The sequence below is a fragment of the Tinamus guttatus genome, unplaced genomic scaffold (genome assembly GCF_059628265.1).
Source record: "Tinamus guttatus ecotype Peru unplaced genomic scaffold, ASM5962826v1 Tinamus_guttatus_pri_ptg000155l, whole genome shotgun sequence".
Lineage (NCBI taxonomy): Eukaryota > Metazoa > Chordata > Aves > Tinamiformes > Tinamidae > Tinamus > Tinamus guttatus.
The window spans coordinates 5,051,826-5,064,893 of NW_028288689.1; the positions used below are offsets into that span (position 1 = coordinate 5,051,826).

General features: G+C 43.2%; 1 protein-coding gene across 1 annotated transcript in view; it reads right to left on the reverse strand.

Moving 5' to 3' along the window:
- Nucleotides 1-13,068, reverse strand: part of SLIT3 (slit guidance ligand 3) — a 353,962-nt gene that overhangs the window by 33,481 nt on the left and 307,413 nt on the right. Inside the window, exon 28 of the mRNA XM_088522712.1 lies at nucleotides 8,529-8,668. Within this exon, the coding sequence (XP_088378838.1) occupies nucleotides 8,529-8,668 (140 nt within the window). The remainder of the gene's footprint in view (nucleotides 1-8,528; nucleotides 8,669-13,068) is intronic.

Consider the following 13,068-nt stretch of genomic DNA (forward strand, 5'->3'; position numbering starts at 1 on the left):
CTATCTGGCCTGTAAGAGGAAAACAGTTCGAGCCGTTGGATTTGACTTTTTATGGTAGTTGGCAGTTGCCACGCAGAGCCAGGCATGGCAAGAGGAGGGTACCTTTTAAGAACAGGCACAGCCTCACCTGTGGGACCACTGGGTTGTAGATTCCCTAAGGCCAGCAGGAACCTGCTGGTAATTAGTGCCTGCTTCAGACTAGCAAGTCGTATTACCCCATCAAGAAAGCAAAGCTGCTCCGTGGCCACTAGAACGTGACAATTTGTACTGATAGGGTGCTAACAGGTGGCCTGCTCACTGCTGCTTTCTCATGTATTAAAAAGAAAAATAAAAAAATAAGGAAGGAAGGGGGACCTCCGCTGTCGAAACAAGAGAAAAGGTATTTTGTCTCTTTGCAGACATTTCCCTTGCCCCCTTTACCAGCAACGCCCATTGCTTTCCAAAAAGCCACAACTCGGCATTCACAAGCTCATGCAACATTTCCCTGCTCCTATTTCTTCAGCAAAATCCCCAATTTCATGGGGCTTTTCACGGAGACTTTTCGCAGGGCTGCTTATTAGGGGCTGCCAAGAGACACGCTCCTACTTCGCTGCAGCCCTCTGCGCGGCTCAGAGCGAGGCCAAAACAACAACAGAGCAATAAAGATGGTTTTCACACGCACTTTAATAATCAACTTTCCTTTTTTTTTTTTTTTCCATTCTGTGTTGTCAAAAGAGCTATTTATTTCATGCCGCATTAGACTTTTAAAACTAGGATCCAAGTTACACTACTTCTTCTTAATCGGCAAAAGAGGAGCTTGGATGCGGCAATAGGATTTTATTTATTTACCTATAAGTAAAACTACAGTTCTAAAAAGACCACATGGCCGACCAATTCATAACCAGTGACTTCTCAAGTTTGGTTTTCTAAGTCGCTTTGGTTATCCTGTGTTCATTCAGGGTATTCCTGAAAAGGTTAATAAGGCAACATGGAAAACATTCTCACCTCGCATGAGAGGCACTTTTGTAGGGCCTGGAAGACTAAGAGCGAAAATGCTGTCAAGAATTTCACAATATTGCTGGAGGAAAGGATGGAGACAACCTGGCCCTTATCCATGGAGCAAACTTTTATGGGCTGCACAGGGAGAAGATAGACATTTGAGTGGTTAAATAGTATGTTGCAATTTTCTTAACTTTGCCAGGTAAGTCAAAATGGAACTTGTCCCTTTACTGGCAATAAATGTTTTTACATTGCACTGTTATTCTTGTAAGAGATTGCTCAGTTGATATCTAATAGCTTGCACTCAAAGAAATGCTTTTTGTGCTTTGTTTTGCCCTTCTGTCTTCTCAATTATTAAAAAAGTCACTGCCAACTGGAAATATCGGGAGCACAGGGAACTTAAAAATGCCTGGGAGGACCAGGCTGGCCCTCTGATGCACTAGGAGAGGGGGTGCCAAGAAAATACTTTAGTTAGGAATTTTGTTGATGTTTGATGAAGAAGATTTAAGGCTCATCTTAGAAAATAAAAAATAAAACCTTTTTTTTTTTTTTATTTCCAAGCTGGCAAAGAAGAAAAAAGCCTTTGTCAGAATCCTTCAGCAGCAAATGCACTCTGCTATCATGTTAGATGTCAAAACCCCAGAAGTGTTTCTTTGAAAGCCACCTGGGAGGCACTTGTGGGTTATTAACAAAGTCTGATCTCGCTTGACAGACAGCACCCACAACACTCAGCAGGCAGAGAACTAAGAATTATTTTGTGCTGTTTATTCTGTGTTAATGCTCTAAGAACTCATACCTGAGTTTTCATATATCAGCTTTTGGCCTAAGGTTTAAATAGGAGCTTGAAATTAAACAGTACTTTGAGGTTCCCAAGGAAATGACTTGTTACTGAGGCCTAGGCAGCAATTACCTACTCCAATCGTAAGGTTAAAGAGAGAGATGACTGATTCAGTAGCAAGATCAGGATAGAGGAACAGCTCATGTTGGCTAACGTGCCACCTCGGTTTAGTTCAGTTTCCCTAGTTTGGCACCCCCTTAGCTTTCCTGCTTGGGGTGGGCTGGTCTGACCACACTCTCCTTAGGTTAGTCACAGCTCAGCGTGCAAGTCTAATAAAGATGAGTTTACTGAACTTCTTATGGCTACCAGCCAGGACCAAGGAAAGAAGAAGCCAGAGGCCAGGATCTTGCAAAGAGTTGCTGGTAAAATGTATCTATCTACATGTACGTATATATATAGGCACTTATGTATATGTGTATATAAAGCAATAAATACAATTGAATAGCACAGTGCCCTTATTTCCCCACACAAAGAAGCAGAGAAAGCCACCTTTAAAGCAATACCTCTAAAGCAATATTCATTTGATGCACAAGTCATATTTGCCCACCATAGACTTTAAAACTCTGTAAGGACAAAATATTCCCTCATTCTTTAGGCAAAAATAACTAAAATGGACAATTCTTAGCGTGGTAACAAGCACTCTAGCACTATCCCTCAGAACCACTATGTCTGAAACACATCCTCATTTTGCTGGTCCTTACATTTGGGAACTGCACTCTTTCATATGGATGCTTTCTGTTTCTGTGATTTGCCTGCAGTCTATTAGGGCATCTCAAACGGCAACAGACACCACTTTAGACAACTGAACTGAATCTTCTGGGTGTGCACAGCACACCAGGTCACAGCGAAGCAGTTCAACCCACTGTTGCCAAAAGGGTTGGTTGAGACAGGCTGCCTTCTGAAGGTGACTTCCACTGTGGGCCTACAAGCGGTCAGAGGGTGGTCAAATGTTCTGCCTCATGGTGCTAGAAAATCAAGCACAACAGCAGCTTTGCCTCCTTGCCATCACGCTTGCCAGCCAAAACTCCAAACGCTCGACCAAGCTCTGCCCTAACTAATAAGCTTAAGTTTCTGACACATTCAAGTCACACTTTTTTTGTTCGAGGTTATCTAACCTAAATCCTGGCAGGCATAAACTATAGATGCTCCTTCAGAATGCATATTTTTAAGTCTAGAGCTCTTTGAAGAATACTTTATACGCAGAAAGCCATACTTATTTCTTGCTGGCAATTCTAACAGGGCCATCACGGCGGTACTGAGTGCTGAACAAGCTCCTACCCAATGGTGCTCACCCCAGGATTGGTAACCAACAAGTTAGCAACTTGTTATGTAATTAATGGACTTGTGGTCAGCGTCCAGTGCTCTGATGTGTTTCTTCACAGATGGGATTTCATCAGCTGTGAACTCCATTTGAGGATATATTTACATCTGTCCTTTGAGACACCGGAGGCTGAGTACATGGGACTACAGAATGCTACCTGAGATTACATTTGCTTAGAGATACACTGGGGCCTTGAGGAACAAGAAGACTTATCTGGTTCCTAAAACATGCCACATTCAATCTTACAAACGGGGATTTGACCAAAAGAAGTCCTGGGCTGCCTGATGGTGCAGAGCTCCATCGGGATCACCACCGTGCCCTTCGAGCACAGCAAGAGCGTCCGACCTGACCGCAAGGTGCATGGTCCTCTCTCATTGAATAGGACGGGACACGGGTTTAGCATCTGCAACTAAGCTAAGCACTTCCAGCTCTTCCAGCAAGTGGGAAATGTAGGTGCCTCTCTAGTTTTTGCACACAAAGCAAAGATACTTCACATTTGCCAAGCAACTAAAGCTGAGAAATTTCCATGTAAGGCAGAACTTGGGCAGATGAAGGAAGAATATCTACCAAACTCTGACCACAATTTGCTCCATTTGTCTCAAGGAAATTATGGCTAAAATTCCAACATTTTTAAAGGGTCTGTCAGTTAAGTACTTGTTTAATGCCTTCCGTGTTTATTAGGCAGCTCAAACCCTCTGGGACCACGAGGCTGAACCACACTGTCTAAAAACTTCCTGCTTGTACGTTCGCCATGTAGTTAAAAACACGCAAAAGGAAAAAAAAAAAAAGAAAAAAAAAAAACACCAAACAGTTTGCAGGGCAATGACTCACTTAAGCTTAATGCAGCTGTCACGGGTGCCCTGCCCAGGGGTTGTTTTGCATCAGCCTCCCAAGTTTTAGCCCTGGGAACCGGGTGTGGGTGCTCCACAAACGAGTGTCAACCACAAGGCGCCCCAGGACTTCCCTCCTCCCCGGCCGCGTTGTCTGACCGCAGGCCTGGCCCGCGCCGTGCAGCGGCACCACGAGCAGAGACGCCGGCAAAAGGGCCGGAATCACCAGCAGGGAACAGCGTTCTGTCTAAAACCAGCAGAGCTGCAGAAATTTCAGATACCATCTACCGCAGGACACCGCGAGGTCCCCTAAGGTAAAATACATCTTGGCCTCATCTTTCAAACACATACACCCAGAAATAGTTTCTAGCTTTGTTTTAGGGAGGTTTTTTTTTTTTTTTTTTTCTGAGATACAAACCACTTGCAGTTTTTTTCCCAGAGAATAAGACTATTTTAAAACATTTGCTTTCTTTTCTTCCCCCTCCATGGGATGTCAGGCATTTAGGAAGAGATCTATTTTCAGTATTAGAGGCCACTTGGAGTTTTTGTTAGGCTTCAGGACAGAGAGGTGAGGCTATTTGCAGAGGTTTGCTAGAATCCTTAGCAAAACCCAGGTTATTTCCTGATTTTTTGTATGCAAAAGCTATGTATGTTGGCTGCTGGCTAAAATCAATGGGAGAGGAGGAAGGAAAAGTCATGGCAAACACATACACAAAACTAAATAAACTAGAAAGTAAAACATGTGGATAATGAATACCACTCCACGTGTCTAATGAATATTTGGTACAGATCCTCGGGTCCTTTACCCATGCTTGGCCACCTCTTCCCCTAGGAGCGCAGAGAGGCTGAGGAGAGGATCTCTCCAGGGGCACAAAACTGCCTTTGAATCTGGATTATTAGCAAATTGGTGATGTCCCTCAGAAGTCAATTGAAAAAAAAATAAGAAAGAAAAAGTGGTATGATCCTAGATTTCTAAAACAGAGCAACGGGGACCGAGGAGTGGTCATATAAATAGCGATGGAGAGGCTGTGCAAAGGGCTCAAAAGCAGATACATTCCAAAGAGGAAGCTAAGAAATCAGCACAAGGATGAAAATGGGACAAAACCCAGAAAAACGGATCCCTCAGAGAAAGCTCAAAGAAGGGTTTTGGGGACTGATCTTCCCTTCTTCCCCTTTCCTTGCTCTAGTTCTGTTTGGTTTTCAGGAGCACAAAGCTAGGAGGAGGAGCTGGAATCCATGGAGGGCCCCAACAGGAGGAGCAGCCTGCTGTAGCTTCAGAGCTGGCCCAGCTTTGGAGGGATGGTGATCCTGGAAGAAGTACAGGCTTTTAATTCAGCTCCAGGATTAAACTCCACAATCAGGGAGAGCAAAAACGAGACATCAGCTGACAAGGAAAGGGTTTCAGGACTCTGCCACACAGCAGGACGACTGTTCCAATTATTTAAATACAGACAAGCAACGTTGAAAATGTTGACTTTAGGAATGGTGAGGAAACCTGGTGGTACATTAAGGACTTGGCTCTGGAGAACTTAAGTCTCCTGTTTCTGCCACTGAATCTTTTTTATGGCAATCAGCTAATTGCCTGCCCTCCCTCTATCTCAGTTTTCTTCTCCTTAACTAATGTTTACCTATTTCATAGAATCCATATGTATATGCACATTGTTTTAAAATTACTTGACTGAAAGGAGCAAGGAAGGAGGTTTGTGTATGAGTTTTTTCCTTTTTTTTTAATGAAAGTGAAATGGGGCTGGAGTGTGGGAAATTCCTTCCCTCAGCAGTCACTTACTCAACTGGCTATTTTTCATCTGCAACCTACTTTGAGTGGGGGGAAAAACTGTCAAAGAATTTTAAAGCAAAACACTGCAAAAAGTTATTAATTGAAGAAAGATTTCTGGCCTTCATTATTCCCACCAATGAATGCAAAATTTATACATCATCATTTGGGATATTTTTCCCTAAAAAGGGTATAGCAAATAAAACTAAACAGAAGATAAAGCAGGAAAATACTAAGGTACGGAAAAAAAACAAATCATGGATACGGCAACTCTGTCAATAGTATTTCCAAGACATGCATTTCTAATTTGTGTTTTATTTAGGAACACTAGATTTACTATCATGACTTAACCATTAATCAGCCAACGTTAGGAGGATCCCAAATATTTCTCACAGAACACCACACATACATGCTCATCTGTTCTTCCCTCTCCCTGTATTTAGACTACTATGTATATTACAAAATGCAACTATTTCAGATCTGCAACATTTTCTGTAATACTATGATAGTTTTCCAAGTACTAGAGCATCAAGGATCAGAGGTGTGACGGGAGCTTCAGAGTACCTGTCGTGCGGAGCTACCTGGCTCCCTCCACTGCCAAGAAAGAAAAGACCCTGCAAACAGCCAAGCTGGACATCGAGAGCAGCCTGAAAGCCACTGAAAACACCACAGATTATCAAAAGAGAAACAATGTGACTGGTGGGGCTGGAGGAACTACTGCCATCCAAAATCGAGGTGAAGTAGGTTAAGGCAATTCTTTTATCACGGTTTGCTAAACTTTTCCTATTTTTAAGCAACATGAAGTACTGTAACTTCACTTTTTCAGTTAAGCCATGGAGATTTGTGCAGCCTTTCTTCACATATGATCCATGTTATATTTTTCCACAAGTAACTCCTGCTCGTCTTCAAAAATTCAGTCTATTTCACCTCCTTTCAGAGGTGTTGCCTGCACTCTGAAAGCAGTTGTTTACTGTGTGTTAAATTCCATGGAGGATGCCCTCCATGGCATTTAAACACCCAAGTACTCGACAAACTCCTAAGCTAAGCATAGGAGCAGCACTGATAATGTTAAAGGGAAAAAATAAGCTGGAAGATAAAGTATTTCGAAACTGATTCTAAAGTATCATATGAGATCTCTGGCCTCTATCCAGATTACTGTTAGAGAAGAAAATTCAGTCTATCTTTTTTCTCTGTGAAAGCCAAAACAACCTGCAATAAAAAGGAATTTTTGCATGAAAAAGAGTGAGTAGTTGCACACATTGGACTCAGTTCCTTACCTAGGTATCTTTTTCCTTGGTTATGCCTTTTTTTTTTTTTTTTGGTAAATGCAGGGTTCTGCTGCTTTGCACAGAGTTTTGTTTGAAACCACCCAAGAATAGCTCACATAAATAGTGTGCGAGTAAGCACAATGGGCTCAACATGCTATAAGCAAAACTCTTTAGTATGTAAGCTGAAGTTTTTTCCAGTTTTTGGCAGAAAGATTATTTCAGAATGCTAATAAATGTACATTCAAGTCATAAGGCTTTTCTCAGCTAAAGATTTACATGGGCCTCCTTCGTATCAGCCACAAAAGTATTTTAAGAGTTTGGAAATTCTAGAAGCTTTCCCCCTGCCTTACTCAGCCACTCAAACTTGATCCTCATTAAATCCCTTGACATGTAATATATTCCAGCATACAAGAAGCCCTTCATTACTTCTCCGTGCTCAGGAGGTAATAAACCCATTTCAAAGCATAGAAGTAGGAACTATTGCAGGTGTTTCCTTACTACTCCATGCCGTGCCAGGAAGGTCATGCTCACAGTCTGAATGAGTGAACCATACACACCAGTACAGACTTGAGAAGCATCATTTTTAGATTTCCATTAGGAAGGTTTCTCCCCTTGCAGAGGTTTTAGGAAGGAATTCAGTGGGAGGGCAAGATAGGTGCCAGAGATGGTCATTGCACATGTAACGGGGATACTGACTGTGGGCTCAGCGAGGGACTGCGCATCTGCAGAGCCACACGTGTGCTCTTGACCCAACTGCTTGGTACTCACCTGGGCCTCTCTGCCAATGTGGATCAATAACTGAAAGGGCACCCTGTCAGAGGCAGCTCACCCAAAACAGAGCACTGGGATCTCAGCTGGGAGCCATTCCCCAGGGCTACTGTCCTACCACAGGATAAATAGGAACCATTTTTATTTTTGAAGATTCAGAACAGATAGATACTAGATTCAGCTCTTCACTGGGAATATTTCTGAGATACATTTAGAGAAAGATGAGTACAGAAGTACAAACTTGTTTAATGAACAACTCTAATAATTCTCTAATGCATGCAAATGGCAGGAAGTGTTTTGATACTTTTGTCACAGATGATGAGCATTTTGACTCAAAACCATGACTGTACAAACTATTCCATGACAAGGATAGATTTTCCCTTATCCCTTAACGAAAGATCCAGTGCTCTTCAGACTTCCCTTCTTATGGATTACTTGTTCTCAAAGGCACGACTGAGTCTTAGACATTACTGTAGGAAAAAAACTTGGCCAAGATGAAATCATTTTTCTTGACTCAGAAACGTTTATCAGCTTGTATGTATTGCAGCATCATTAGAAATAGCATCTTTCCAGTAACTTACCAGTGTGACACCTAAGGTGCTTTAAATTCTGTCTAGATTCTTAGTTACTTATATATATATATGTATATATGTATATGGAGAGAGTAGACTTGCCTTTGGATCCTTCCCTTCCGGCACTGCAGAAACTCTCCTGTGATTGATTTTATTCTCGGGCTGTGGCCCTTGCTTACCTGTGTAATTAGGAGGGCAGAGACAGACATAGTTGTTGATCCCATCCACGCACGTAGAGTTATTCTCACAGTCATTATCTTCGCAGTCGTCTGGGTTTATTTCACACTTCTCCCCCTCGTACCCAAGGAGGCAAGAACAGCTTTGGAGAAAGAGGAAAAAAAAAATTAGCAGGATTCTGAAAGGGGCAGGAGACTTTGGGTATAAATTCATAATTAAAACATATATCAGTGAGTTGCTGGAGCCAAATTAACTGCTGCTGTGAAGCATGAAGCAGCTTAACTGTGTGTTTGGCCAAGGATGCAGTCTGGCAGTTCCTGCAGACAGGCAGTTATTTATGTGAGAGATACAACAGCAACAGCAGAAAGCCTCCATCGTGGCTCCCATTGCTTTCTTTGCAATGAGATAACCCTAGTCCTAAGTTGAAGCAAGCAACTGGAGGGCAGAAGAGTAAACATTCACCACAATATTCGAGTCCTTGGCTTCTCTGCTGATGATTCTGTGAGGATGTGGATACTTGTCAGTTGAGGACTGCACAATCTAGGGCGCTTTGGCAGTGTTTAGATGGCTCTCTTTCTTTAAAGAACAACTTGAATTGAGTTTGCAGACACGAACATTTTCTTCTCATTACCACTTTGTCACTTGTCCAAACAAGAATCGCTCGGGAACGATTGCTTTTACGAGTGCAGTACGATTTCAGTACTTCCACAGCTCTTCCAGCATGTATGTGTAGAGTAGCTGACGACGTCTAGATAATTTAACTAAAACTAAACACAAACAAACATGGGCAGAGCTATTGGGTGTTCTGTAAGGATGCAGACACTACTGAGGACTATCTGCACCAAATACTTACCTTGCAAGCAGCCAGGTATGCTCCCTTCAGGGAGTGAAAGAAACTAAAGAGTTCAAGAACAGCTTTCACTTTTTTCCCTTTCAGTTTCCTCTTTGTATCTAGAAGTTATGGTTGCTAAGAGAATCTTTTTATTTTAAACTAACTGAAAGTGATGAAGAGGTGATGGCCACAGTTTCCAAAAAGACAGTCTAAAAACACGTGTTAAGTGCTCCAGTCATTGCAGGGGCTTCTACGAAGCCGGTGATGATATTGGAAGTGTCAGCATTGCTGTTCACTAGTCACAGAGAGCGTGTGTGTGCATGGAGAGGCTTGTCTGGAGTCCCAGTCCTAACTACACATTCACTCATCTCATTTCCTTTCCCATGCAAGTTCTGGTGGCAGGAAAGGAACAGAACAAACGTAAAACACTGTTGATGGATGAGGATGAAAAGCAGAAAGCAGCAGAGCCGTCCGACTAATTGCTAGCCACTGCTTCCTGCAACCAGAACAGTTTCCAACGCAGAGATGGCTGAGGGGTGTTTCATCCGGCCAAGACGGACAGAGTGGATGCGCAGTGGTTATCGCATAGATGTCATGGGGCTGAGGCCAGGAGAGCATCCAGGAGAAATAGGAAGTCTGCAAAATCTGTGAAAAAGCCCACGGCTCTTTTGAGCTGGCTGCTCTCACCATGCTATTTGCTTCTCCTCCCCCGTGCGCGGCCAGCGAGCAGCGCTGGGGCCTCCAAGCGAGGGGTCTGTACGGCTCTGCATCCACGTCCAGCACGCGCCTAAACCAACCCCCGAGGATCGAACAACTTCACGGCACGGGCAGCCTCAGAAGCTACGGGAATGACAAAGGAGGAGGAGAAGGCGTAGGGAGCGCGGCTCAGCCCAGCGCAACAACAAGACTTTCTAGGGGGTGCCGGGGCAGGCACGCAAGGTCACACACCAACCGGGACTCCCTTCCAACTCTGCGGTGACCAGTCACAGGTCATGGGAGTTAGAAACTCTCCACCATGAATAACTGAAAACAAACTGTCCACATCAATCCAACTGAGGACACAATAAATCAGCAAGAAGTATTTTCTTTGCCTGTCTCTACCTCATTATTGCCAAAAAGCATGTCCTCTCGCTGACCCTGCAATGATCCAGCGGATCACAGGAGGCAGATAAGAAAGAAGAGCTGGCACAGCAGCTTTTGTGGCAACAAAAGCACAGGGGAGGGGGCAAAGACATCTAATTAAATAAAGTGGCACATTCATCATGTCACCCTTTTCGATTACAAAACCCCATTTTCAGGGGTTTATAACTCAGCCATAAAAATATGCTCCAGGCTGCAACTTGGCATCCAAGGTCTCAGTTTGGAAGTACTTTTTTTTTTTCTCCATTTAAAGAAAAGCAACAAGAGTGGCTTTGTGCTGGTTACTTTTGCGTGTATCTAACATGACTTTCTGGCCACAAAAGGACTGGGAAAGTTTGGGTGCATGCAATTAAGAGCAACTTCATTAAATACTATCACTGGAACAGTTCAAGTTGGTAGAGTTACCAATAGCAACAGTACATATGGGATTGTGAATGTACAATTGCTCAGTATTAGGACACATTTTATACTGAAAGAAATGTCAGCATAATTAATGATGTTTGGCTACTGGTCCCTATGTCTTATAAGGAGTCTTTACATTATTACTTACATATCTTTATTTTGATTTGCATTTGAATGTGCCTGGCTGAAATTACATGATAAAACATACAATTTGGGACCCGGATTAAACCACATGTTGAAAGAACTGCAGTTTGGGACTGTTTGTATGTATTTTCCCAGAAAAAGGATAGAAGAAGTATTAAGTTTGCAGAATGACTGGGAGGTCATGAAACTTGGGTCCCAGCTGACCAAGACAGAAAATAAGTTACATTGGAGACAATGATGAAACGTCTGTACGAAGCAGGGTGAGACGGCACTTCTTGGAGACCTTGTGGAAACCACAGACCCATGCAGGAAAGAAGCATTTTCTAAGCTGCTGTGACCTAAACCACATATAGGTCCTCCAGTTTAGGGATTTTGTTTAAGTGTTGTTTTCCTTAAAATAAAGAACTAAATATGATGGTCCCAACCATCATTATCTTTCTGAAGGCGCAATGAAATACAGGACTTAATGGCAGCATTTCTGCAGCAAACTTCTGGGGCTGATATGTACTAACAACTTTCTAAGTTTACTGTTCCAAAATTGTTTGTAGTTTAGCCTTTGCGTATTAAAACAGGCATAGATACCTTGAGTCATGTTTTTTTAAAAATTAACTTTTAAATAGAAATAACAAATTCTTTCAAGAACATTACCTTTTTTTTTTGGTAAAGAAACCTGTAAGAAGGCCTGGGCGGCCTGCAAGCCAACCCTCAAGCTTCTGCTTGAACGCGGCAGAATTGCCCCAGGGGAGTTAATCTGCTCCAGGTTCTAACATTTAGGAGGAAACTTGAAGTTTGCTGAAAGTCCTGAACAAGGGAGTTCTTTTTGTACAGGGAAAAGTGAAAATAAATGGGCCTGGTTTCCCGACCCTGTGCGCTAGCGAAGACTATGGGTTTGCTGGTGATTAACTCTGAAGTGGAGCCAACAGCTCTGCCTCTGTCGCCAAGGCCTTGCTGGGGACGTGCTAAATGACGTGTCGTTTGACCAGTCTCCATGATCTCTGCCTTGTTTTTGGCAACCTTTTGTCACGGCAGGCAGACTGGATCAGAAGGGGCAACTTCAAGCAGGGGAAGAGCTCCGTGTTCCTCATCCGCTGAGCCTTGCAGCGCCACGTAACCAGCATGTGATAGGGGAAAAGTCCCTACTTAGAACAAGCGCCTGCTGAAGTGATTCTGAATAAAGCAAGCTCAAGGATGAAGCGTGTGGAGAAGGCTGGGAGCGCTCGAGGCGGCCTCGTCCCCTGGCTGCCCTCTGGGCCCTGCTGCGGCCGCGAGCCCCAGGACCAGGCACAAGCAGCGCCCACCTTGGCCTCTCCATCCAACTGCGAATTTCCTCTCGCTGCCTCATGGACATCACCACCACTGCAGTATTTAAAAGGAGATTTTCTTTTTGAAGGTTACAGAAACTTGAGAGTTAAACTCCTTGGCATTTCACAGGGAGAAAGCTTTGGCTTTAGTTTCCTTTTTACAAGAGTAAAGATTTGACAAGTTTGGCAGGAGAGCTTGTGTATGAATATATTTCCCTAGGGAAGAGAATATACAGAAGATATAATTTCTTTTACAGGCCACACAACAGAAAAAAATCCAAGGAGGCCTCTCGTGCAAATGTTTTTGACATTCACTTCCTTGTAGCATATAATCCAAGGCAACATCTTCCCATCTTCATGCACACAATTCATATGCACGTAACTCTGGCTGCTGCCATCCACTGGAGAGGAGATTTCCCTCAAAATAAACATATTCGTAGAATGTTTCTTTATCTTCCTTCATGGCCTGTCCACATTTCTCTACACCTTGTCTTGTAGCTCGTGTTCTCCAGAGCAGCTGGGGCCAAGGTGGGGAGCAAGAAGACTAGAGTAGTGCATAGGACGAACACTCAATTTTGTGAAAGCAAGAGTTTTGATGAGATGTAGTTGTCTGCATCTTTTACCAGACTAACTGAAACTATGTAAATAACTACAAAAGCAGAAACCTTCCCTAAAATGGCTGAAAATGCTATTACACAACAAAACCACACTGCAGTATTATGA